This window comes from Diceros bicornis, chromosome 36 (assembly GCF_020826845.1).
Source record: "Diceros bicornis minor isolate mBicDic1 chromosome 36, mDicBic1.mat.cur, whole genome shotgun sequence".
Lineage (NCBI taxonomy): Eukaryota > Metazoa > Chordata > Mammalia > Perissodactyla > Rhinocerotidae > Diceros > Diceros bicornis.
Genome location: NC_080775.1, coordinates 19,719,024 through 19,745,873, shown reverse-complemented (window position 1 = coordinate 19,745,873; position 26,850 = coordinate 19,719,024). Strand labels below are relative to the sequence as shown.

The 26,850-nt window shown below is 34.1% G+C and overlaps 1 protein-coding gene across 8 annotated transcripts in view; it reads right to left on the bottom strand.

Annotated features, from left to right (window-relative positions):
• Positions 1-8,760: 8,760 nt before the first annotated feature.
• Positions 8,761-26,850, bottom strand: part of MALRD1 (MAM and LDL receptor class A domain containing 1) — an 847,485-nt gene continuing 829,395 nt past the window's right edge. For all 8 annotated transcript variants that reach the window (XM_058532519.1, XM_058532517.1, XM_058532520.1 and 5 more), the window contains 2 exons: positions 11,866-11,941; positions 8,761-9,021 (listed from right to left, as the gene is read on the bottom strand). In XM_058532519.1, coding sequence (XP_058388502.1) covers positions 8,920-9,021; positions 11,866-11,941 — 178 coding nt within the window. In that variant the 3' untranslated portion in view covers positions 8,761-8,919. The remainder of the gene's footprint in view (positions 9,022-11,865; positions 11,942-26,850) is intronic.

The window sequence follows — 26,850 nt, the reverse complement described above, 5'->3', positions numbered from 1 at the left end:
AACTGTAAAACTCTTAGGAGAAAACATAGGTGTAAATCTTCTTGACCTTGCAATTGGCAAGAGATTCTTAGATGTTACATCAAAGCACAAACCACCAGAGGGAAAAAATAGAAACATTGGACTTCATCATAATAAAAATTTTGTGCATCAAAGGATACTATTAATAAAGTGAAAATACAATCCACAGAAAATATTTGCAAATCATATATCTGATAATAGTCTAATATCCAGAATATACAAAAGACTCGTTCAACAATAAAAAAAGTTCATTAAGAAATGGGCAAAATATTTGAATAGGTAATTCACCAAGGAAGATATACAAATGGCCAAGGAGCACATAAAAAGATGCCAAACATTATTAGTTGTTAAGCAAATCCAGTTTAAAACCACAAGATACCACTTCATAGCCACTAGGGTGGCTATAATAAAATACATGGACAATAACAAATCTTTGTGAAGATGTGGAGATATTGGGACCCTCATACATTGATGCAACCTCTGTGGAAAACAGTTTGGCAGTACCTGAAAAAGTTAAACATAGTTACTATATAATCCAGCAGTTATACTCTTGTATACACATAAGAGGATTGAAAGCATATGTTCACACAAAAACCTGTACATGAATGTTTCTAGCAGTTCTATTCATAGTAGCCAAAAGTTAAAACAATCCTGATATCTGTCAACAGATGAATGGATAAACAGATGTGGTATATCCATACAATGGACTATTATTCCACAATGAAAAGTAATAAAGCACTCATACATGCTACATGATGGATAATTTTGAAAACATTATCCTAAGTAAAAGAAGCCAGATGTAAAAAGTCACATATCATATGATCCCATTTATATTAAGTGTCCACAATAGGCAAATCTACAGAGACAGAAAGTAGATTGGCGATTGCCAGTGGATGTGGTAAGAGGGGAATTGGAAATGACTGCTAACAGTATGAGATTTCTTTTGGGGGTTATAGAAATATTCTGGAATTAGATAGTGGTAATGGGTGCATAACATTTGAATATACTAGAAATCTTTGAATTTTACAATTTAAAATAGTGAATTTTATGGTATATGAATTATATCTCAATTAAAAACATTTAAAAATGCATAGTTCATGAATTATCACAAATATCATACTCACGTAACCTAACTCAAAAAAAGTAGGGCATTGTCAATATTGCATATCTCCTTTCATAGTTTTACCATCTGGACTTGCATACCTAATAATAATTCCTAACATATATGATGTTTTTGCATCTACCCTCTTTTACCCACATTATGCTTGTGAGATTCATCAATGTTGTTGCAGGTAGCTGTAGTTTGTTCAGCTTCATTGTTATATATTTTTCTATTTTATTACTATGATACATGTTATTATGTATATATATATGTAAACACACACACGATTGAGAGAGATTTGGAATTTTTCCTATTACAAATAATGCAGCAATCATCATTCTTGTATATGTTTCTCGGTGCACATATGTATGCAGTTTTGTTGACTGCATGTTTTACTGGATACATATGTCTATTGGATGAATGTATGCGTGCAATTCCTAAAGGGGATTAATTGCCGGGTTATGGGGTATGCATATGCTCAACTTTAGTAGATAATGACAAACAAGTTTACACCATCATCAGCAAGTTTGGAGGGTCCAGTTGCTTCATTTCCTTGGTATTGTCAACACTTTGTATAGGCAGCATCCTTGCTATTCGCTCTTGTCTTAGCTCTGGCAGCCATAACAAAATATCATAGACTGGGTGGCTTAAACAACAGAAATTTATTTTTTACAGTTCTGGAGGCTGGGAAGTCCAAGATCTAGGTGCCTGCAAGGTAAGTTTCATTCTGAGGCCTCTTCTCTTGGCTTGTAGGCAGCTGGCATCTTGCTGGGTGCTCACATGATCTCTTCTTTGTGTGCTTATGAGAGGAAAGAGAGAGCAAGCTCTCTTGGTGTCTCTTCCTAGGAGGTCACTCATCCCACCATGTGGGCCCCATACTCGTGACCTCATACCTAATGGTCTCCCAAAGGCCTCATCTCCAGATAACATCAAATCGAGGGTTAGAGTTTCAACATATGAGTTGGGGGAGAGGGACACAAACATTCAGTCCATAACAGCAAAATTTGGTATTGTCTGTCTTTTTAAATTTTAGCCATTCTGTCTGGATAGTGGTAGTAAACATTAGTAGTATATATTAACCTAATATCTAGTGGTACATTTAATTTGGATTTGCCTGATGACTTATAAGGTTGAGGATTTATTCATATGTTTATTGACTCATTTTCTTTTGTGAAGTTCATGTTCAAGTGGCTTGCCAATTTTTCTGTTGCTTTTTGGTTATGGATTTGTAGAGTTTTAAAATACATTGGATATATGAGTACTTTGTTGGTTTTTTGTGTTGCAAATAACTTCTCCACTCTGGTTTTCTTCTTTACTGTCTCTTAATGGTATATTCTGTTGAACAGAAGTTTCTACATTTAATGTCCAATTTATCAATCTTTTTTTATGATTTTTTTTTATTGTTTAAGAAGTCTTTCCTTTCATAGAGATAATAATCAAATTTTTCTGTATATTCTAGGTCAGTCTAGGAGGTTTATTATTCTGTCTTTCACCTTTACATATACAATAAAATCCACCTAGAATTGATTTTAATGTAAAGTATATAGTGGGAGTCAGATTTCACTTATTTTTCTAAATGGAAACAAAAATTTCAGCCCTTCATTGAAAATGCCCTCCTTTTTACTCTGTTCCGCAGTGCCGCATGGGTAAATCAGGTACCCATATATATGTGTACCTATTTCTGGGATCTCTATTCTGTCTCATTGGTCTGTCTATCTTTATGCTAACACAACAATGCACTAATTATTCTAACTTTATATATGATATCCAGTAAAGAAGTTCTCATACCATATTCTTTCAGAGTTTCTTGGCTAAATTTGGCACATTGCATTTCCATATAAATCAGCTCTCAGGTCTTAAACATATGGCAGGAATTTGATAGGGATTAACTTTACAGATCAATTTGGGAAAAACTGAATACTGTATATCTCTCTTTATGCCTACTTTAATATCTCTCAATATTTTAGGTCATATATGTTTTTGTAAGATTTATTCCAACGTATTTATTTTTTAATTTATTATAAATAATTTCATTTAAAATAATTTATTTTCTCTTTGTTCCAGATATATAGGTATTCAATTGAACATTGTATATTAATCTTATATCTAACAAACTTGTTAAAATAATTTTAATAATTAACCTAGAGAATATTCTAAATTTTCTGTGTACACAATCATACTATCTGTAAGTAATGACAGTATTATTTTTTTCATTTCCAATACTTATATTTTTAATTTCTTTTTTCATGTCTTATTTTCTCATTAGGATCACCAGTAAACAGTTCAAATATTTTGAAAGAAGTGGTAATAGTAGCCATTCATAGCTCATTCCTAATATCAAATTGAAATCAGTATTCCACCATTAAGTATAGTTGTGAGCTTTTTGTAGCTGCATTTTATCACATTAGGAAAGTTCTCTTCTCTTCTAAGTTTTCTAAGATATTTTTATTATAAACAGATGTTGTATTTACCAAATAATTTTTATGCATCTATTAAAATGATCATGTGCTTTTTTTTCTCATTCTGTTAATGATTGATTTCTAAAATTAAACCAAACTTACATTCATGGAATAAATGTGAAAACAATAATATAGTATATTCATAGTATTTATATATTATGTATATTTAGTACTTCACATCTGTGTTTATGAGTAACATTGACCTAAAATTTTGCTTTATTGTGATGTCTTTGTCAGGCTTTGTGTCAAAATTATGCTATCCTTATAAAATGTTGGGAAGTATTACCTCTTTTCCTGTTCTCTTGAAGTGTTCGCATAAGTTTGGCATTATTTATTTTTTAAATGTATTATAATATTTGCTGGTGAATCTTATGAACCTAGAGTTTTGTTTGAAGGAAAATTATTAAGTATGGATGAGTTACTTTAATTGTTATGGGACTACTTAGGTCTTCTGTTTCTTCTTGTGCTTGTTTTAGAAAATTGTGTTTTCTGAGAATTTATTTATTTCCTCCAAAGTTTGATATTTTGGTATTTTTGATCATTAAGTTTTTTGTTTTTGGTTTTTATAATATCTTCATTATCCTCTTACTGTTTGTAGGCTCTGTGATGATTATACCGTTTCCATTTCTGACATTGGCTATTTGTGCATTCATTTTTTTCTTTGATTTGTTTCTTTAGGTGTTTATTTTAATTTTATGATTTATTTCACCACAGGTTTATATTTTTTGTTTCATCAGGGGTATATCACTCTTTTTAAAGAACCAACATTTAGTTTTATTGATTCACTTCATTTTATATATATTTTGTACTTTATTAATTTCTCACTTTATATACTTGAAGAAACTGGAGTGCTCACAAGGTAGAGAAAAGTTTTGAGGCCAGCACCTAGGGGAGGATAGAGGACACATTATCTGCAGTGTTTGTTATTCAGCTCTCTCACTGTCTCACTGCCTGGTCTCACTTCTTGCACTGTAAATATTTCTTTATAAATATTTGTTGAACAAATTAATGATAAGTATAATTATCTCACAGTGACTGATTTTTTTCTTTAGTCATTAGTTTCTGGTTAGTAATAGATTAAATGGTTACTTAATATCTGTTGTGAAAAAAAAAAACTGGATAAAGAAACTAGGTTTGTTATTCCTGATCTCTTATGTTGGTATTTCTTTATTGGCCCCAAGTTATCTTACACTGACTGCAAATAATTATGCTAATTTCCTGAGCTGATTTCTTAGTAACACAACTCTGGACAAATATTATAAAACTCCAAGGAAGTTGTCTCAATAGGGGCCAGAACCAGGCCTAAATAATAAAATGTTTTAAAAATTAGACAAATAGAAAGCTCTTTATTATTGCTTCCACATTCTGGAGAAGAAAATGTGCTCTTTGGAGCACTTCACTCTCTCAGAATGTTTAATGCCATGTATTAGTCTGAATTTTTAAGTGGATCCTTAAGTATTATAATCATTTATTTATTTATTTTCATGCATACTTTAACTGATTCATAGTTATAGCGTTCTTTAATTCAAGATATGGTATGTACCCAGTTTCACTGAAATTTTACAAAGTGGGTGCTTGTAGAAAGCAGTGCCTTTCCACTTGTAATTTTTTTTTTTCCTTTGGTGAGGAAGATGAGCTCTGAGCTAACATCTGTTGCCAATCCTCCTCTTTTTGCTGAGGCAGATTGGCCCTAGGCTAACATCTGTGCCCATCTTCCTCTACTTTGTATGGGATGCCGCCACAGCATGGCTTGACAAGCGGTGCGTTGGTCCACACCTGGGATCCGAACCTGAGAACCCCGGGCTGTTAAAGCGGAGTGTGCCGCCAGGCCAGCCCCTCTACTTGTAATTATTTAAAGAACAGGATCTTGAGTTTGATGATTACTGATTTTAGATATTAACCCTTGCATTGGTTTTTTAGAAACATTAGCAATGAAATGCAAAGCATTTTGCAAATTGATACAAAGAAAAGCATAGTAACGTTAAGACTCGCAAAACTGTCATTGGTTTGACAGTGAAAGATATACTTGAAATCTTATTTTTTAAAAGGCTTTTTGGAAAAGACCTCATATTCTTTTTATGGATTCTCATTTTTATTTTTAAGAATGAAGTTTTAGACTACTTATTGCAAAAGACATTGCCATGAATACAGTAGTTGGTTTATCTAAAGTACATGCCCTTAAGTGCTAAACACAGGCAGTTATTATTTAAAGGACTCATGAATCTTCAGTTCTTGGTGTGATAAATGTGAAAAATGATTGACAGTCAAGAAGATGAAAAGGGAAAAGCAAATTCTTACACAGATTTTTCAAGATGCCATCTAAATATAGAAAAAGTAATAGACAAAGATGATATGGGTATAATAGAATGGTATATGACATTTATATGTCAAGAAAACACTATTAAAATGTACTTCTTTATCACATATATTTGCTGGTTTGTCTTATTTGTAATTAATTATTATAATGCTAAAATTAGCTGATTCTAGTTAAAATACACATACTGGGAAATATTTTTAGTGGTTATTAGATTTAGAGAGATTACTGCTGTGCTATTTATAGCAAAACATTTCAACACTTTTCTAAGCCAGTGCTGTCTGAGAGAACTTTATGTGATAATGGAAACGTTCTCTGCGTTGTCCAATACGGTGGAGAGTAGCCACATGTGGCTGTTGAGGACTTGGAATGTGGCTAGTGCAACTGAGGAAATGCACTTTTTATTATTACATTTAATTTCAATTCAATTAAATTTCACATTAAATATCCACATGTGACCGACTGCCATAGTATACACTAGGCTATTTACATTTATATGAGTTAAAACATGGAAAATATTTAGAACAGTATTTGCATCTAATTAGTACTTATCAGCATTTGTTGTTGCTGCTGTTATTAATGTAGCTATTGTTATTAATATTATTATATGCTTAAAGTATATTTTGGGAAATAGGAGGTTGGTCACATGAATCCAGTTAACAAATATTGTCTTAAATATTTGCAATAGAAGCCCTAAGAATCTGTCAGCAATACTCATTGGGATCCATTCTCCTGCTTTAAAGAAAAACAACAAAATCAATGGATTCTCAGTCCAGTGAGAAATTTGGGATGTTTCCATGACTTAAAACTATGTTATACAATTTGTGAACTCAGTATACTTGTTGTCCCTTCTTCTTCTGCCTATTCTTAAAATCAAAATGGTGCAAGTTTGGACTTATATCAAAAAGTTTTCAGAGAAAGAAAGATGCAAATGAAAATAAATTTCTCATTTCTGAATCTCACATTAAATTATAAAAACAACATAACCACATACCTCTTCTACTTATTATATAACAAAAATCAGTTTCATTCTTTTAGTTTCATAGAATTGCCATATATATTTATAAAACCTCACAAAATGTTTGATTTAAACATTTTAGGGGGCATATAACTTGCACCTGAAAAAAAATTTAAATACTCTTAAGAGTACTGTAATTTCTAGTTCTTATTGATTTTCTGTCATTACTCACAATCTAGAGCTACCTGTATGTCATGAATTCCCTCAGTATTCCTATGAAACAAGCCAATTTCAGTTGTATAATCATTTCTATTATCTCTTTTGTAAGAAATTGTTCTTTTCCTACATTCTTCATGTAGTGGCTTCGAGATGTTTACTAAGACCGTATCTGAATTTTAATTCACTGCTTCTTTAAGAATCCTGTAAGCTTAGGCAAAGATCCTGAATGTATTTGGATGATAGTTTTAAGCTAAAATAAATGCAACTTTCAAAAAGGCGTATGTCCCACAATGCCAGCAGACAGACTTAAACAACAAAAACCACAGATCCTCTCTTATGTGAGTTTTTCTGGGATCAGAAATTTTGGTGTCAATAGGAAAGCAGCAATTAGAAAAAGATAGTCATAGAGAACAAAATTAGAATGCAATTAATGGGATTCAAAAAATTAACTCAGATAAAATTTGAGATTAATTTATTGCAAGATTAATGAAAAATAATATTTTTCTCCCGTCTGTACTCTCACAAAAGACAATAATATATTGCTAGTGAAACTTACATCGTCTACAACTGACCTTACGTTGAACTCAGAAATGTCCCAAATGATCATGTGATAGTGACTCCTAATCTTTTCTTCCTCTCTCCAAACTCTTTGAGAACAGAGGCTGGGATAGAATTGCTAATCACATTCTATCTGATCCACTAGATTGCAGGGAACATTATCACAAGAGAGAGGAACATTTCCCTTATTATTATTTAGAGCAGATGCTGACTGTTGCCTGCCTAATAGCTATGTCTCCTTCTTCGTCCTACCTGTACTCCAATTTTGTTCAAGTAGCTACCCTCATCTACTTGACATTAAGCCTCACAAGTCTGTTCTCAGCCCAGGGGTATAGTGAAGGGTGTCAGCCAGTCATGGTGGTCTCATCACATTTAAAGGGATTGGCTTGGCATGGCCTCCATATCTACTCTGGAAGATAAGAAGAATACTGTTGCAGGGAGTGCATCCTGGGAAGGGTTTTCTCATTGGTAAAAAGTGACACAATGAGAAATGGGCCCTTCTCTGCCTCTGAACTTTATTGTGAACAAGGTAATATTACAGCTAGTGTAGCCATCATCTAACCTGTAGGGGAGCCAGCCTGAGAACATAGCCTAGGAATTGAAACTTGTAAACAATCAGACTCCTTGCTGAAGGCACGGAGCTGTTACAGTAACCAAACAGATGGTGCCCTATTTCTCAATTTCCTGATTTGTGAGAGAATAACTGCCACATTATTTAAACCATTTGAGTAGGGAGTTTTCAGTTTCCTGCAGCCCAAAGCTTCTTAACTCATATATTTTAACATTATTTTATATCTATATAAAGATGGGTGTTCAATGATTATTTTAATGAAGGCAAGTTTAGGATGATAATTTATCATATTTTTTCCAAAATGCAGAAATAACTTTTACTTATGGTTATGTTGATTAGGATTACTATGATTTGTCCATTCCTGCTAGTGTGTATATTGTCAGTTCACCTTTGTTTCTAAGTTCTACGGCATGCAAATAAGCATTAAAACTTCTTTATATTTGGATCTGAAACAGTTTGATTAGTCTTCTAAAAAAAAACCATGATAAAATCAAAGGAAAACAAGAAACATAAGTAGAACATTTTATTAAAATATTCAGATATACAGTAAAGATAAGGTTCTGATTCAGATTCCATGAAAATATTCAGTATATCAGTAAGAAAATTTATTCATAAATGTAATAATAGCACTAGTATTCTGAATCCCTTCTAGTTTTACTATTACATGAGTTTCTATCAGATTTCATGGACTAGAATTTTCTATAAACTACACATACTAGATCATACTTGATCTTGATGGTACTGTTTGAGATGATTAGATATGGTCTCCAGGCTTCCTGATGTTGTGCCATATACCGGATTTGAGAAGGAATATACAGAACTCTAAAGAAAAACACATTGACAAGGTTAAAAATTTAGGCATTAAAATAAGAGACTTCTTTCCAGATCATGCAGAATGCAGCAAGTTTTTAATGGATTTCCACCAGAGTAATAGTTAAAGCATCCCCGACACTCTCTCTAACACCTATAGTACACACTACCTGAACCACTGACACAGGCCTAGTCTCAGTGTGTGCCCCAAGTCCTCTGGACACAGGAGCCACTGCCTCATCCTCACATTTGGTGGGATGGGCGAATACAGTGGCCAGTGTCTTGACTGTCTCTTTCTGTGATACTGGTTTCTCTAAGCCTACTGTATTTGATTATAGTTAGGTTAAACAAAACAAAACAAAAAATATAAAAAAAAAAAAAAATAAGTAGCCCTCGCTTGGAAGAATTATGTTTTGCAGAATATATTAGAAAATCTAAAATGTGGGAAGTTCTAAAAGACAAACAACCTGATTTCTTCAACAAATAAATTGCAAGGACAAAATAAGAGAGAGAAAATGGAACCTAGAGATTAAAAGAAACTTAAGAGACAATCTACCAATTTAGATGCATGTACCTTATGTGGATCCTGATTTTAAAAATACGTTGACAACAACCTCCTCAACAAAAAGTATAAAACCGCCTACTTATTTATGAGACAGTTGGGGTTGGTTGAACTCTGACTGAATATTTGATGGTATCAAGGAATTATTATTAAACGTTTACGTGTGATACTGTGGTTATATTTTTTAAAAGTTCTTTTCTCTTAATGATACAACTGGAGTCTTTACAGGTGAGATTAAATGATATCTGAGATTTGCTTAAAAACTCTGACACCAAGAGTGAACCCTACTGTAAACTATGGACTCTGGGTGATAATGATGAGTCAATGTAGGTTCATCACTTGTAACAAATATACCACTCTAGTGTAAGATGTTGATAATGGGGGAGGCTATGCATGTGTGGGGGCAGGGGATATATGGAAACTCTCTGTACCTTCCATTCAGTTTTGCTGTGAACCTAAAACTGCTCTAAAAAAAATAAAGTCTATTTAAAAAAACACCACCAGGAACTCTGGTAGGTGGAGGGAATGAGTGGCAGTAGAGGTGTTGTTCAAGTTGGCTGATGGGTACATGACGGTGCATTATACTGTTCTCAATTTCTGTATCAGAATATGAGAATTTTCTCTCAGAGTGTTTAGAAGAGTATTTTGGAGAAGTCTATTTGTCTGTTATAATGCCAGGGAAGGTACACTTTGTTTAATTAATACCAAGTTGTTTGTTTCTGAAACAGTAGAAATCAAAATAGCAACAGAGGTCAAGAGGTATAACAAGATTTCTTCTATAGCCATTCTTAATGGCAGGAAAAAAGAATGTGAAAGAGGAATAAATTTTTTTATTAGAATAGAAAATAAAAATAAATTGCTTCCAAGGTTCTCTAGAGTCATCACTTGCACTGCCATATGCATACATAGTAGAAAGTGTCTTGAAAGCACCTTCAAAGGTGGGGCTTTGATATGGACCTCCTCTTGTGCACCAGAGAAGCCATCTTCTCAGTAGAAAGTAAAGGATGCACAACACCTTCCTAGCAACTTTTTAATTACTACAAGTTTATGAATTATTAATATAAAAGATGCCAAATTTAAAACATTACATTTTAATTCCTCACATCATTTGTATCTTTCAGATACTAAAGGTTAAACTAAGCTAAAGATAAAAAGATTAAATTTTCTTTTCTTTAGTAAAAATGAAAATAGGTTTATATTACACCTTCCTACTTTGCCAAAAAGATACATTAAATTTGATTTCTTAAATATGCATTTGTTTATTTATTATCCATTAAGTAAGGCTACATTTTCATTTTTACTCTAGGTCTTGATTGACTTGACGAGTCATCTAAATTAATTCTCTCTGTACTCTGGGAAATATGTTACTTCTTGTATTCATTCCTACCAAAACAATACTAAAAGTGTGTATGACATCATCATCAAAGAAAACACAGAAATAAAAAAGTCAAAGATTGTGTTAGACTTCAACCACATCACCAAGGCTCCAAAACTACTAGAAACAATTTGATCTGACACCTTGTTACTCATTTTCAATAAGAGTAACAACTGTTTATGGCCTATTTTCATTAAAAAAATAATAGGGGAAAATTAAAACTTGAGTTTTCTATATGTTCACTTTGACAAGGGACTGAATCTGATATAATATTTCTAAAATCAGATGTAAGGAAGCTTTCATAGATAGGAAGCGATGTGTCATGGGTATCCTATTTTATACCCAAATGAATGCTCATATTACCTACTTAAGAAAGAGATGAGAGAAATTTTACTTGCCATTTTCTCTCTAGCCTACTTCTTTCACACTGATAACGAGTAGCCCTACGGCCAAGAAAAATGTAGTGCACTTTAATTTCTCTTTTCTTCTTCTAAGTTATTAGGTAATAGCCCTCACTGCCACACCTAAATTTAAAGAGAACACAGAATGCTATCCTCCTTTTTGTCTTTGAGAATAAAATATGAAGGACAGTCAATGAATAGTTACTGTGAGTAGCTGACTAACAGGTTAAACTGACATTTTCCAGATTTGTCAGCTCTCTTTGAGTATGAACAGTGATCACAAAGCCATTTAACAGTGAACTGATTTTACAAGCAGATTGAAACTGTCCTGGAATGGAAAATTCTCATCACACATTTAGAGCGACTGAAACTCCTTTCCACCCTCAAATGGAAGAACTCCAGCAAAACATTCCTCTTAGCCATGATGTGGAAACATGTCCAGACAACACTGAGATTGTGTGTGTGTGTATGTTTGTATTTCTGCTTCTGAAACAGTACAGTTCACTATTTCCACTTACCTCTGTTTTCTCTGGGTTGCTCCGATTTCCATAAACTGGATTAACAAATGCACACTGAACACTTCCTTTAGTTTTACTTAAATCACAAAGGGCCATAGGAAAAAAAAAAGTAAGTATTGAAATGTACCACAGTACATTTTCAGGTTATTTTCTGGTAGAAATCTTTGAGAGAGACATTGTCTAGCCAGCATATTTATTTTTATGACTGTATTACCATAAGTAAAGACTTTTTTGCAGGACACAAAAGCAACCAAATTCTTGAAAGCAAAGGTAATTTGACCTTTAAATATTTAGATCCAAATAAACACAGGCAAATAAAAAAGTGGCATAAATTAGTCTTAAAATTGATTTCTTAATATTAAATAATACAAAGGGTACAATGTCAGAAAGAAAAATGTAATAGAAGACTGAACTGGTTAAAAGGAAAGGCCACTTTGAAGTCCCTTAGACTTGAAACGTGCCAAACCACCACACCCTAAGGACTATTTTCCATGACAGTGTCTGTCATATAGATCTATAGCACATGAGTCATAGTCTTTAACATCTTCAACATCGAATTTAAATAAGAATGTTTTGAAGAGTTCTTTATGCTAGTGTTTCCTTTCATGAATCATAGACATGTCTTTGATAATCTCATGTATTAGTCTAGATCTGCATAATTTACTTTAACTGGGCCCCTAATTGATCATTTTCTTTTTATGCTTTAATTACTTGAGAGTCCATAGACTAATTAGAATACAACTAACCTTAGAATAGTTGGTCACAACTGATGAAGAAAAAAATGCCCATCGCAGGAACAAAAATAACATAACCAGATAACTAAATACACCCTATTAAAGACATAAGGAAGGATCCCATACATGCATACACACGCATACACACACACACACACACACACACACATACACACACACAATGGAGAAGGGAAGATTCTCCATCATGGAAGGATGATTGCCAGTATCTTGAGGGCAACGAGGAGGAAAAAAATATACAATGCAAGAATACTTTTGCCTAATCAGAGTATAATGACAATAAGCTAGCTTATCAATAATATTTCCTTGAATCCTAAAACAAAAGGTAGTAAAGAGGAAGCTCACTGATTTGCTTTTGAAAACAAATTGTCAGAGGTATGACCTCTTATTTCCACTGCCAAACCACATGTTCCTCTTCTAAAAAGTAACAGTATTAGTGATCCCAACAGCATAATCTGGGTAATTGTGGCTGGCAACACATTCTGCCTATGGATTCAGCGTCTTCTAAAATTTGTGACCTCCACTGTTTCTATGCAATTGGTTTACATACTCAACAGCTTAACTAGTTCACCCTCACTGACTCTACATTTTGGTTATCCATGAAGATGGCCATATGGCTATTTTTATGGTTTATTTTTTGGGAAAAAAAAAAACATAGATATACTCTTAAATGATGAGGCAACAAGTATCTGTTAATTCCTTGACCACTAATTAAATACTTATGAGTTGTTCCAATTAAATTTAATATGTGATGTTTGATTCTTTGCCTTTTCTTCCTCCGAGACTAGTCAATGTTAAGTTCTCAGAGTAGTAAGCTCAGTAAACGGTATAGTTAGGGCATGAGCCTAGGTAGGGCTGCTCTCAAAGTTGATACTGGGTAGGGAGTAAAGGGCAGTTTTGAAATGTGTCAACATGTCAAAGCAAAGGCTGGTACAGGAGAGACTGAACATAGAGGTAGGGAATATCAAAACAAAATGGAAATTAGGAACTAGGTAAAGATGGGACAACCACAGGCACCGATAGCTCTGAAAAATCAATCTTGGCTGAAATCAGACATGAAATCAAGAAGCTCCAAGTGGAGCATGCTGAACTTGAGCATTAGGATAAAAAATGCTACGTTTAACTTATTGTATTTGTCAACAGGCAGATGGCTCTTAAGGAGCTGAGGTTTCAGAGAGTCTAACCATCTCTAGGAATCAGCAAGGAATTGACTTAAAAGTTCAGAGTAGAGGAAAAAAAGCTACATGGATCACATGATTTTTCCACCCAAAACTTATCATGCATTCACTTACATTATTATTAAATTCCTGCTACATCCAATATGTGCAGGCACTGTATAAGGTGGCATTCTGAGTGGGCTAAAGAGAGATATGTCAGTGCCAAACTAGGATAATTCTGATGGGACTTTCCAATTTAACCTTGAGAGCATATGCATACCTCTCAAGGAATTCACTTCATGGCTTATTAACTAATGAAATTGTTTTGGTGTTGATTAAAAACACGGAAGTGTTTATAAAGATATCTGACATTATTGTAAATAGTCAATGAAGAAAAACAAAAAGAATAAAACAAAAACTCATCTATGTTGCATCCAGTAAACATGACTTTGAGGTAAATGTTTATCTTATATACTTTTAACAGCATTTTTGAATTATAATTCACACATCATGCAATTCACCCATTAAAAATATATAATTCGGTGCTTTTTCAGTAATATTAATTTTATTAATTTCATTATTAATTTTAAAAATTGTGATAAAATATGTATAACATAAAATTTGCCATTTTAACCATTTTTAACCATACAATTCAGTGGCATTCATTACGTTCATAGGATTGTGCAACTGTCATCACTATCTATTTCCAAGACATTTTCATCACCACCAGTAGAAACTCCGTAGCCATTAAAAAATACCTCCCTTTCTTCCCTTCCTCCAGCCCCTGGTAACCTCTAATTTACTTTCAGTCTCTATAAATTTACTTATTCTAGATAATTTGTATGAGTGGAATCATACAATATTTATCTTTCTGTGTCTCACTTATTTCACTTTGATTAATGTTTTCAAGATTCATCCATACTGTAGCACGTATAAGAACTTCACTCATTTTTATGGCTGAAAAATGTTCCATTGTATGCATATGCTACATTTGTTTATTCATTCATCTCATGACGGACACTTGAGTTGTTTCCACCTTTTGGCTATTGTGAATAATGCTGTTGTGAACACTGGCATATAAGTATTTATCTGAGTTCCCATTTCAATTCCTTTGGGTATATAACTAGGAGTGGAATTGCTGGGTCATATGGTAATTCTATTTCAGCTTTTAGAGAAAACACCAAACTATTTTCATAGCAGCTGTACCATTTTACATTCCCACCAATAACGTATGAGGGTTTCTATTTCTCCACATCCTCACCAACACTGGTTATTTTCTGTTTTATTACTATTACCATCCTAATAGGTATGAAGTGGTATCTAATTGTAGTTTTGATTCATATTTCCCTAATAACTAATGATGTTGGGCATCTTCTCATGTGCTTATTGGCCATTTATATATCTTTGAAGAAACATCTATTCAAGTCTGCTTATTTTTTTAATTGGGTTGTTTGTCATTCAGTTGTAAGAGTTTTTATATATTCTTGGTATTGTACTCTTATCAGATACATGATTTCAAATATTTTCTCTCATTCTGTAGGTTGTTTTTCACTTTCTTGATAATGTCCTTTGATGCATGAAAGTTTTTGATGAAGTCCAATTTATCTATTTTTTCTTTTGTTTTTTGTGCTTTTGGCATCATGTCTAAGAACGCATTGCCAAATTCCAGGTCATGAAGATTTACTCCTATGTTTTCTTCTAAAAGTTTTATGGTTTTAGCTCTTATATTTAGGTCTTTGATCCATCTTGAGTTAATTTTTGTGCCTGGTATGTAACTTCATTCTTTTGTATGTGGAATTCTAGTTGTTCCAGTACCATCTGTTGAAGAGACTGTTATTTTCCCATTGAGTGGACTTGGTACTCTTGTCAAAAGTCAATTGGTCATAGATGTATGGGTTTATGTTTGGATTCTCAATTCTAGTCCATTGATCTATATGTACATTCATATGTCAATACCATACTCTTTTGTTTGCTTTAGCTTTGTAGTAAGTTTTGAAATCAGGAAGTGTGAGTTCTCCAACTTTGTCCATTATCAAGATTGTTTTGGCTCTTTGGTGTCCTTGTAATTCCATATGAATTTGAGTATCAGTTTCCCATTTCTACAAAAAAGGCTGTTAGAGTTTTAACAGGAATTGCATTGAGAATCTGTAGATCTCTTTGAGTAGTATTGACATCTTGACAATATTAAGTCTTCCCATTCATGAACTCGAGATGTCTTCTCATTTATTTAGGTATTCTTTAATTTCTTTCAGTAATTTTAAGTGTTGAAATCTGTCACATCCCTTGTTAAGTTTATTCCCAGGCATTTTATTCTTTTAGATACTATTATCAATGTGGTTGCTTTCTTAATTTCTTTTTCTGATTGCTCATTGCTGGTATTTAGGAGCACAACTGATTTTTGTGTGTTGATCTTGTATCTTGCAACTTTGCTGAAATCATTTATTAGCTCTAGTAGTTTTCTTTATTCTTTGGGATTTTCTATATATACATGATCATGTCATTTATAAATAGAGATAGTTTTATTTCTTCCTTTACAATTTGGATTCTTTTTTTAAATTTCTTTTTCTTGTCTTATTGCTCTGGTTAAGGTTTCTTATTGATAAACACATTTATCTCTAGCTTGGTGGGGCCACAAAACCTTCACTAGTATAAAACTAAATTGTAATACTAGTGTATGGGAAAATTATTATGGCAATGTTTGGACAGTTTTAGGATAGAGTCTGATCACCACTTAATATGAACATCTTTAGACTAGATAAGTGAATAAACTTTTACCTAGGTTGAAAGAAAAACAAAGAGACAGTGAGCATAGGTATTACTTTGAATATTAAACAGTTGTCAGGAGGGTGACAAAGAAAGAATGACAGGACAATGCCTGAGTTATTTCTACTGACAGGTCTATACTTCAAAATAAATATCTATTTACACACATTGTATATTTATTAATTAATAATTTTAATCCACTTTTATAATTTGTTTTACTAAGTGTGTCCTATTAATTTATTTACTAAATTAATTGCTGTTTTTGGCGATCAATGGGTTATTTAATTTCTTTTTGTTTACAACAAGATATGTTTTTCTCTAATTTACTAGTATGTCATTTTGTGTGTCTGAGAAACTGGTCAGTCTTCTTAGTCAAATCCACCACACACCTAGTCCCCACTGCCATCTCACGGGAGTAAAGCTGTCACAATGTGTTCATATTTAAAGATAGGCTTAGAAAATGCTCAGAGAAAAAATGAGCTCAAAACTTTAGTACAAATTATAAAAGTAAGAGTGAATGTCATTTGAGAGAGCTGTGCATATGATTCCTCTTACATCTAGGTGGATTGTATTATAAAACTCTACTCTAAAATTGTCTACTAAAAAGTATGGAGAACTACACTTTCTGAAATTGGGGTAAAGGGATAAACATGATAATTTATTTACCAAAAGATATTTGCTGTGCATGTGTATGTGGAGGAATATGCTCTTATGCTTCCACTAATGAAATGATTTCTATATATTGTTTTTGAATGCTAAAGAATATTCTAAGATCCAAGAAATGACTGTCCTGAGTTAAGTGCCTGAAGGAAAATGATGCTCTACAATGTAGTGACTCAGTCCTTAAGGAAGTAGAATGATATAGAATGTTGATTATGTTATGTATCATCTTTCATATTTATTTATTTAAATTTAACCAACTTTTCTAGGGCACACACTATGTACTAAACACTGTGCTAGGTCCTGGGCTTACAAAGTTGATCAGTATATGGCTCCTGCCTCTAGAACTTCTTTTGGAGGGTAGCAGCTATTGGGTTTCTGTCTCTTAAATGAAATTACATGTTTATAAAGTGCCTACCACAAGCAGATGCCCACTAATAGTTGAGTGCTATTCTCTTTACCTTCTTTTCTTATTCTTTCCTCCTTTTGTCATTTGTAGCTTCTTTTAAATTTCCTACTTTTTTCTCCTGACCCCAAAGCCTGCGATCAATGAAGGGACATTGGAATAAAGAAAAAGAATAAGGAAGTGTCAAAATTAGTAATAATAACAATCACTGTAGTACTGTCTATTTTTTTTTTTTTTTTTTTTTTTTTTTTTTGTGAGGAGATCAGCCCTGAGCTAACATCCGCCAATCCTCCTCTTTTTTTTGCTGAGGAAGACAGCCCTGGGCTAACATCGGTGCCCATCTTCCTCCACTTTATATGGGACGCCGCCACAGCATGGCTTACCAAGCAGTGCGTCGGTGCGCGCCCGGGATCCAAACCAGCGAACCCCGGGCCGCCGCAGCGGAGCGCGCGCACTTAACCGCTTGCGCCACCGGGCCGGCCCCAGTACTGTCTATTTTTAAAAATAGGTTTATTAATTTAGAGCTAAAAGGATTTTTGCAATCCTCTTGTTCATACCTTTTTTACAGATAGGGCAACTGAGATTCTTCCCTCACTAGCGTAAAAGTCCTCTGGAGGATAAGGACATTGTCTGGTTTAGTCTTCTCTCTATCACAGCACCTAGTACAGTACCTAGTGCAGTGAGAATCAACTGAACGTTTATAGAAAGAATAACTTTATGAATATGTATAGTCCGAAGACTTAATGATGGAGCAGAATCCACTAACCCTCTCTGTTCTCTGTTCCCCCATGCCCAGTCCCAACAGTAAACTTCATCAATACCCAGAGAGAACAGACATTCATTTTTACTCTTGTTATCATGGAACCACATTTGTATTTAGCTTTCTGTTCCACTTAGCCCAAGACTTTAAGTAGGCCAGTAGCCTACTTTTGCCCTCTGTCTCTTTCCATTCTTTTTTCACTTGGTTAAGTGCCAACCCAGAGTAGAATACAATAGGTGTGGCCCTTCATCTCTTTCTATTTCACAAAAACTGAAAAAGTCATATGATTGGAGAAAAATTAATCTGGTATAAATAACCTATTTTACAATAGTTGAAAAATAAAGGTCTGTATTCTTCATATCTGATGTGTATCTCTGAAAAATGAAACATATGAAACATCCATGTATATAAATATCAGGGTCTTGAAATGAATTTTCAGGCTATGAAGTATTTGATTTGTTACTACTGAGGAAAAATATTTTCTCGCCATAAAAGTACATGTGATATATTTTTTTAAAAAAGGGTCCATCTAAATTATGAAATACAATAATTTCACTGGAAGTGGAATTCGTTTATTCTGGGAGTCATGCCTATTACATAAATTTTGCCTAGCCTGATTAATGGTGAATCTGGGGTGTCCTACAGAAGTAAATCTCGATTCTACTCTCCCCATTTCCAACTCTGTCATTTTAAACTCTATCAGTTAGCTTTCTCCAAATGTTTCCAGGCCTCAGACTTTGTATGAAGCCTTTCTGAGTGTGCTAATCTTTCAGATAAAAGGAAAATATATTACAAAATCCTAATAAAAATAAAATATTTTTCGGTTTTCACTTTTACTCATATCTCTTTTCATATTCATTAAACATATTTATCTCTGTGAAGAAGATATCTTTTTAGAAATGTCTGTTTTTTTGTTTTTTTGGTTTTTTTTTTTTTTTGAGGGAGATCAGCCCTGAGCTAACATCCGTGCTAATCCTCCTCTTTTTGCTGAGGAAGACTGGCTCTGAGCTAACATCTATTGCCAATCCTCCTCCTTTTTTTTTTTCCTTCCCCGAAGCCTCAGTAGATAGTTGTATGCCATAGTTGCACATCCCTCTAGTTGCTGTATGTGGGACACGGCCTCAGCATGGCTGGAGAAGTGGAGCGTCTGTGCGCGCCCGGGATCAGAACCTGGGCTGCCAGTAGCAGAGCGCGCACACCTAACCGCTGAGCCACCAGGCCGGCCCCTCTGTTTGTTTTTTAAACAGAGTAGTAATAATTTTTTTCTCAGTCTCATTATAAAAATTAATAAGTGATGCTCTCTCTTTTTTTTTTTTTTTTTGGCTTCCTGATTTTAGAACCTAGGGAAATGAGTTTTTCTGTTTGTTCATTTTTTTAACTTGCAGTAATAGGAAGAGATGGGTGCACCGTTTCCTATATAATTTTCAGTGCCACATGATTCACGTGTATCATCTTTCTTTTCTCAAAACCTTAGATAAGTTTTATTTTACACTTAGTCTCTGATCATTTCCAGTCCAAATTTTAGTCTGTTTGAATAGACTATTTTTAAGAAGAGTTACCACAAATTTTAAAATTTAGACACTATTTTGTTCTTTTTAACAGGACAGATTTATGGCAGTTTGCAAAGATAAGTACAATAGAAGAATATAAAACAAATAAGAAGTAGATGGGAAGTTGGAGAAAGGGATTCTGAGAGCTAGAAAATAGAGTTGAGGCAGAGGTCGGGAGATGGACAGTACATAGATGGGTATCACGAGAGTCTATATATTTATTAAATGTAGAATGCAACTTTTGACTTTAAGATTCTCAAATTCTTGAAGTTATATTTGTTGAAGCAGGACCATCAGTTACATTTGTTACACTTTCAAAAAGAAACAAACCAGGTGCTTAGAAGCACATCTCCAACTCAGAAGAGAAGACATAGATTGCACACCTCCTGTTACCCAAAGTAACAAGTCCCCAAAATGTTATTTTAGGAAAAGCCACAATGAGTTTCACTAGGTTGTTTCAACTAATATCTTTCAAAATGTTAGATTGAAACAATGCCAAAGTTTGCTTCAGTAAAAACTCTCTGGGAGAAGGTGGCAGCAAGGAGGGGGATGGATTTTATGGAACCCTTGAAGCACAACAGTGCCTTAGAGAATTTGATTTGGGAGGCAGTTTCGTATGTTTGTGTTTATCATAAAAAAGTCAACACCATGGTTACAATTTGTAGTGCATAGTTATGGTGTGGCACATTAAATCTGTTATAAGAATCTGTAGGTAGAATAAAATTCCATAACATCATGAGGCATTATAAGCAACAATAAATTGAGTCTATTCAATCAACCTTTTCTCATTGAATGTATACTCCCATAAAATGCTATATTATCTGACTACTGCTAAAGAAAATAGGGAAGAAATCCTAAGGAGTAGTAACTGGAAATTTCAGCTATATAATGGTCTCTACCTCTGGCAAGATGATGACTTTTTTTTTTTTTTTTTTTTTTTTGTCCAGAAGTAAAACAAACAATCTGGAAAAAAAAGGAAAGAAAGAAAAGAAGCAAGCCAATTTGAAAAAAAGCAGGGATAAATTAGGAGGGACTCTCCATGAGCTCAAGTTTTCATTTCCAAGTCTTTAAGGAACAAGCTGAACCAAATGTTTGGGTGAAAAAGTTCAGAGAGAATTGGGTTTGCAAACATAACAAGAAATGCCACAAAAGGGAGAGGAAAAGATTAATCATCCTGGGTCACACAACCAAACAACTGGGACACCAAATTTTGCTAAACTCATTCACATGATACAGCAGCTGCCATATTTTTCTCCTACTCTTTTCAGGCAGGAAATAAATATCACCGACCACAAAACCTGTCAGTGTTTAATGCGATCTTGCTGTGGCAGAGTGTTTAAATGGGAACATTCCCAGGAATATGGATGCAATTAGTATGAATAAAGCCGACCCAGGTTCCTGTAGCTTAACCTTAAGGAGACCTCATGCTGCCAATGGGAGTGCAGTCTCCTCTCAGCTTCTCCTCCTCTGAGTGCAGTGTTAGCACATTCACAACTGCCTAACGTGAACCAGATGCAGAGCAGGAGAGTCCCTTTGGAAATACATTTGATAGCGCACTTTGAAATTTTTCTTGAGCTAGTAAAATTACTAGGCATCCATCTTTTGGAAATAATTAGAGAGGAAGACAAAGATTTATATCGAAAGAGGCTCATCACAAATTATCATTAATAATGAAAAATTAGATACAACCTGTTGTCTAATAATGGAATGGTCAAATGATGATACATATACTTGAAAGAGCGTTGGCTAGCCCTTTCAAGTAATGCTTTAAAGAATATTTAGTGGTATAAGGGCAGCATTTCTCAAAGTGTGGTCTGTGGACTGCTGGAGGTCCTAAGACACTTCAGGGGCTGTCCAAATTCAAAACTATTTTCATCATAATAATAAGACCCATGGGTAAAAGATTCATTCAAAGTGCAAGCTAGATGAATTAATTTTTATTATAACAGACTTTTTCACTGTGTTGATATTTGCACCAATGGTGCAAATGCAATGGTGGATAAAAACTGCTGGTCCTTTAGCAGGAATCAGGACAATGCTATCAAATTGTACATTGTATTCTTCACCACTATGTGCTTGTGGGAAATTTTTTAACAAGTCAGCTTCTTTTAAAAATGACCTTGAGGAAGCAGCAAAATTTATTAATTATATTAAATCTCAACTCTTCAGTGCAAGTCTTTTTAATATTGTGGGAAGTATGCATAAAGCATAAAGCACTTTTGTGCCATATCAAAGTACATGTTGTCTTGCGGAAAAGCACTGTGAGATTGAGTTGCATGCTAAACTGACCACTTTTTCATTGAGTAACATTTTTATTTGAAAGAATGACAGACAAATTATGGTTATTCAGACTAGGGAAATTGGCAGACATTTTCTTAAAAATGAATGAAGCAAGGCTGTTACCATCAAAGAAAACACCTGACGGTATCTCTTGCCAATGATAAAATTCACACTTTAAAACAAAAATTAGAACTTTGAAAAACTTTTGCCCCCCAGAAGCACAACGTCTTCCCAATCCTTTAAAAACTTGTCTGATGAGATTTTTTTTGTTATATTGCATATTGAAATGTTTCAACATTTGACAAGCTGCATCACTCACCAGACCAATATTTTCTAAATGAAAAATGCATGATGTTAACAAAATCACATATGGGTAAATGATCCATTCAAAGTGCAAGATAGACCAATGAATTTTTAATGTAACAATAGAGAAATTTTATTGATACAGTTTCCAATTCCACATTACAGCTACACTTTAAAAAACTACCATAATGTCAAATTTTGGTGTAGTATCAAAATATCCATGATTACCTGAAAAGCTATGAAAATATACCTCTTTTCAAAATATATATCTGTGTGAGGTTAATTTTCTTTATTATACTTCAACAAAACAGTATAGCGGGGCCGGCCCGTGGCTTAGTGGTTGGGTGCGCACCCTCCACTACTGGTGGCCTGGGGTTCGCATCCCGGCGCACACCGATGCATCGCTTCTCCGGCCATGCTGAGGCCGTGTCCCACAAGCAGCAACTAGAAGGATGTGCAACTATGACATACAACTATCTACTGGGGCTTTGGGGAAAAAAAGGAGGAGGATTGGCAATAGATGTTAGCTCAGAGCCGGTCTTCCTCAGCAAAAAGAGGAGGACTAGCATGGATGTTAGCTCAGGGCTGATCTTCCTCACACACACGCACAAAAAAACAGTATAGCAAAGGTTTTAATGCAAAGTAGATATGATTATATGGTGCCAGCCCTCACTAAAATTTCATTTTAGTGTGAGTATCTTTGTACTACTCAGCACTGGGGCATCAAATATGAGTAACACTCATTTACCTGGCTAACATATACTTTTCTTTAATAAATTTTTGCTAGCAAACTCTTTTGAAAGTATTTCCTTTCTTTTCTTTTCTCCTATGAATGTGATACCTCAAAATCCTACAGTTGGTAAAGGTCATTTTTCATAAAATGTTATTTATATTTTATATATATTTATATTAATTTTTATATAAAATATATTTTCATAATCTGTTATGTTTGTTAACATATAGATTTATTATTATTTTTAGATGAATTAATAAATACAATTATAAATATTTCTTAGTTTTAGTTTTTAATATGATAAATTTTGATAGTCATAACATTAAAAAAATCTCTTTGGGGTTCTCAATAATTTTTAAAGGTATAAAAGTATCTTAAGAGCAAAAAATTTGAGAATGAACAGTATAGGGACATAAGGATAAAAAAATTTCATAGGCAGCAATTCAAATTTCAAGATGAAAAGCCTGTTGATGTGTGTGCATGTTGATAAAAGGTTGGAAGAAGATACATCAAAATGGTAACAGTATGTATGTCTGGGTGGTGACATTAAATATAATTTGAAATTCTTTTCTGGCGCTTTGTTGTATTTCCCAAATTCTATTCATTAGGTTGTTGTGTACCAGGATCCTAGAGTAGGGGTGATTGTTTTACAATTTGGAAAAGATCATGAGGTGTTTCCCCTGCTTGAGCTCCTCACCTCCACCCTGCCCGAGCTCCTTGCAAGTCATCTGCCGAAAAGATAAGATCCACATCTCTCATGATCTTCACTTTTCCCATCTTTCCTGACTCCCCTCTTTTAGCATTTCTTCTCAAAATCTATCTGCCAGCCCTGCTGCCCTACTTACAGTTTTTGGATAGGACCTGTTTTTCCATAACTCCTGCTTTGCTCTTAAATGCCCTCCTCATTGGCCGGAAACCTTTGCTAGCTCTGGAGCCAGATAAACCACTTCTCTTCTTTGTACTCCACTGTGCATTGTGCATTTTACTATCAGCACATGTAATGCTTTCATTAATTGGAATGAAATATTTTTCCATGTAAATTGCTCTATATGAAAACTCACTCTAATTTCCTTATTGAATTCTCTTAGACACATAATCTCTTTGGTTAAAAACTGATTGCAAGGGGCCGGCCCTGTGGCGAAGCGGTGAAGTACGTGTGCTCCGCTGCTGGTGGCCCTGGTTCGGATCCTGGGAGTGCACTGACGAACCGCTTGTCACGTCATGCTGTGGCGGCATCCCATATAAAGTGGAGGAAGATGGGCATGGATGTTAGCTCAGGGCCAGTCTTCCTCAGCAAAAATAGGAGGATTGGCATAGATGTTAGCTCAGGGCTGATCTTCCTCACAAAATAAATAAATAAAAACTGATTGCAATATTGAAGTTAATTATCAGTCTTCGTGATTTCCCGTAGCAATCACGTAGCAACTTCTTTGCTTCTAAGTCTTTTGACAGTTTGAAGTTGACCACCCTATGTAAGAGTCTGTCTAGTTGCATTTATTTATTTACATTCATGTCTCTCCCACTTGAATGTTAACTTCCTATTGCCAGAGCTAAAGTCTTTATTTTATAATTTATTCAGGAAACATTACTTGAGTCCCAAGTATGTGCCATGTACTCTATTACAGAGCTACTCAGAGTGTGATTTATGTATGGTTCTGGTCTTATTCTGTTTATCGTTCCATGGTGAGATAAATACAAAAGTTGAGAATAAGTGTTTAGAAACATTTGTAGCAATTTGACAGAGTAAATTTATGTCTGTTGATGCTAAGAATAAGAAATTTGGACTAGCATTTTATGTGTCTTTTAGTTACATTTTTCCAATAATTCTTACAAAAGCATTGGTATGTGATGGATTGAAAACGAAACAAAACAGAGCTGGTCCTTCACCACACATAATTTGAATGACTGTTCTACTAACACTGAGTGTTCAGATATGAGTAAATACTCATTTGCCTGGCTGACCTCTACTTTTCATTCAATAACTTTTTGTTAGCTACCTCTTCTGAAAATATTCTTTCTCTTCCCTTCTCCTTATGAATGTGATACCTCAAAGTCCCACAGTTGGATGGGGCCAAGTACTATATAACTTTCTCCTATCAGAATCAAATATTTTTTCATGTAAATTGCTGTATATGAAAACTCACTCTAATTTCCTTATTGAATTCTCTTAGACACATATCTGTTTGATTGAAACTGATTGCAACGTTGAAGTTAATTATCAATCTTTGTGATTTCCCTTAACAATCATCTAGCAACTTGCTTCTATCTAAATCTTTTTAGAAAATTTAAAGTTGACAACACTATATGAGACTGTGTCTAGAAAAATAAACAATTCATTATGACTCATGAATATTCACAAATTCCTTTAAATATACCACATTTTGGATTTACTAATACATTTAGTTAAAGTTTTCTTGAATCTATGAATAAGTTCAGCTTATAATGGTTAAAAATTAATAAAATCACATTTTCTTGTAGTGATTTTGAAACAACCTATTTTAAAAACATAATGAGAAATTGTAAGCACACGCAAGCACATAATTAGCATTCTACGCAGATTTCTTAAAAATAATCATTCCCTGCTGATCCTCAGTAAATTTCCCCCCATTTTTTCTTACCAGACCTATGTTTTATTGACACTAAGCATGCCATCTCTGTCACAGCTTGTGCCTTTATACAAGTTGCTCCATCTTCCTGGGGTGCTCTTCCTCCTTTCATCTGGTGGATTTCAATCCATGAATTCAGACGTGAGTGATGCAGTACATCCTCACTAAATCCTTCAGCCTCCCTACCGTTTTCTTCCCCCTCTGAAGCAAAGTCAGCCTCTCCTTTACCCCTGTTTCTCCAGTGCTTTGTAGGAAGCAACTGCATGTGCTTAATATATACGTATTGAGGAATTGCTTTTATTTGCTTTTCTATGTGCCTTCACCACCCAAGTGTAAATTATTATTTATTTTTATATTCCCAGCACCTAGCACAGTGCCTGGCAAATAATATATGCTTAATAAATGTTTGCCAACAAATACATGAATGAATCACTAAGAGTTTCCGATTTATGTGTTTCTTTTTTAAAAAGATGAAAATAAGCTTATGAAAATAAGGTCTTTTAGATTCTGCTGTCATTCTGTCCTTTGAGTCATTAACGAGCTAGAAATTCCAAAACAATAAACAGATTGTGGAACTTGTAGGAATGTCCTTAAGGACACTTTTAAGGAGAAGTTGTGTGAAAGATGATTTGAAAGCAGAAAAGAGTCTATCAGGAAGACGGCAAAGCAGTTATTGAAGAAAAATTATGAAGCTGCTCGCATCCTCACTACTTCCAAATTCCCTACCCTCTAGTAACGCTAATAAAGAACAACATTTAGAGTTCTGATTCTCCAGTCAAAGGTGCTGAATGTGTTTGCTGCATACCTTGGTAGAGCTATACGATTTACTAATAATACGCACCTCACTTACCTTTACTACCTTAATTCTTTCCTCATTTAAACAGGTTACCTCTTTCAAGCAGCCACTCTGATTTTCCTACAGCACTTTCATCTACTCTGATTGCTTGGATACGAGGAAACAAATGCTGCATAGAAATACATCTGGGACTGAAATGCTATCTTCTTGCTATGCAAG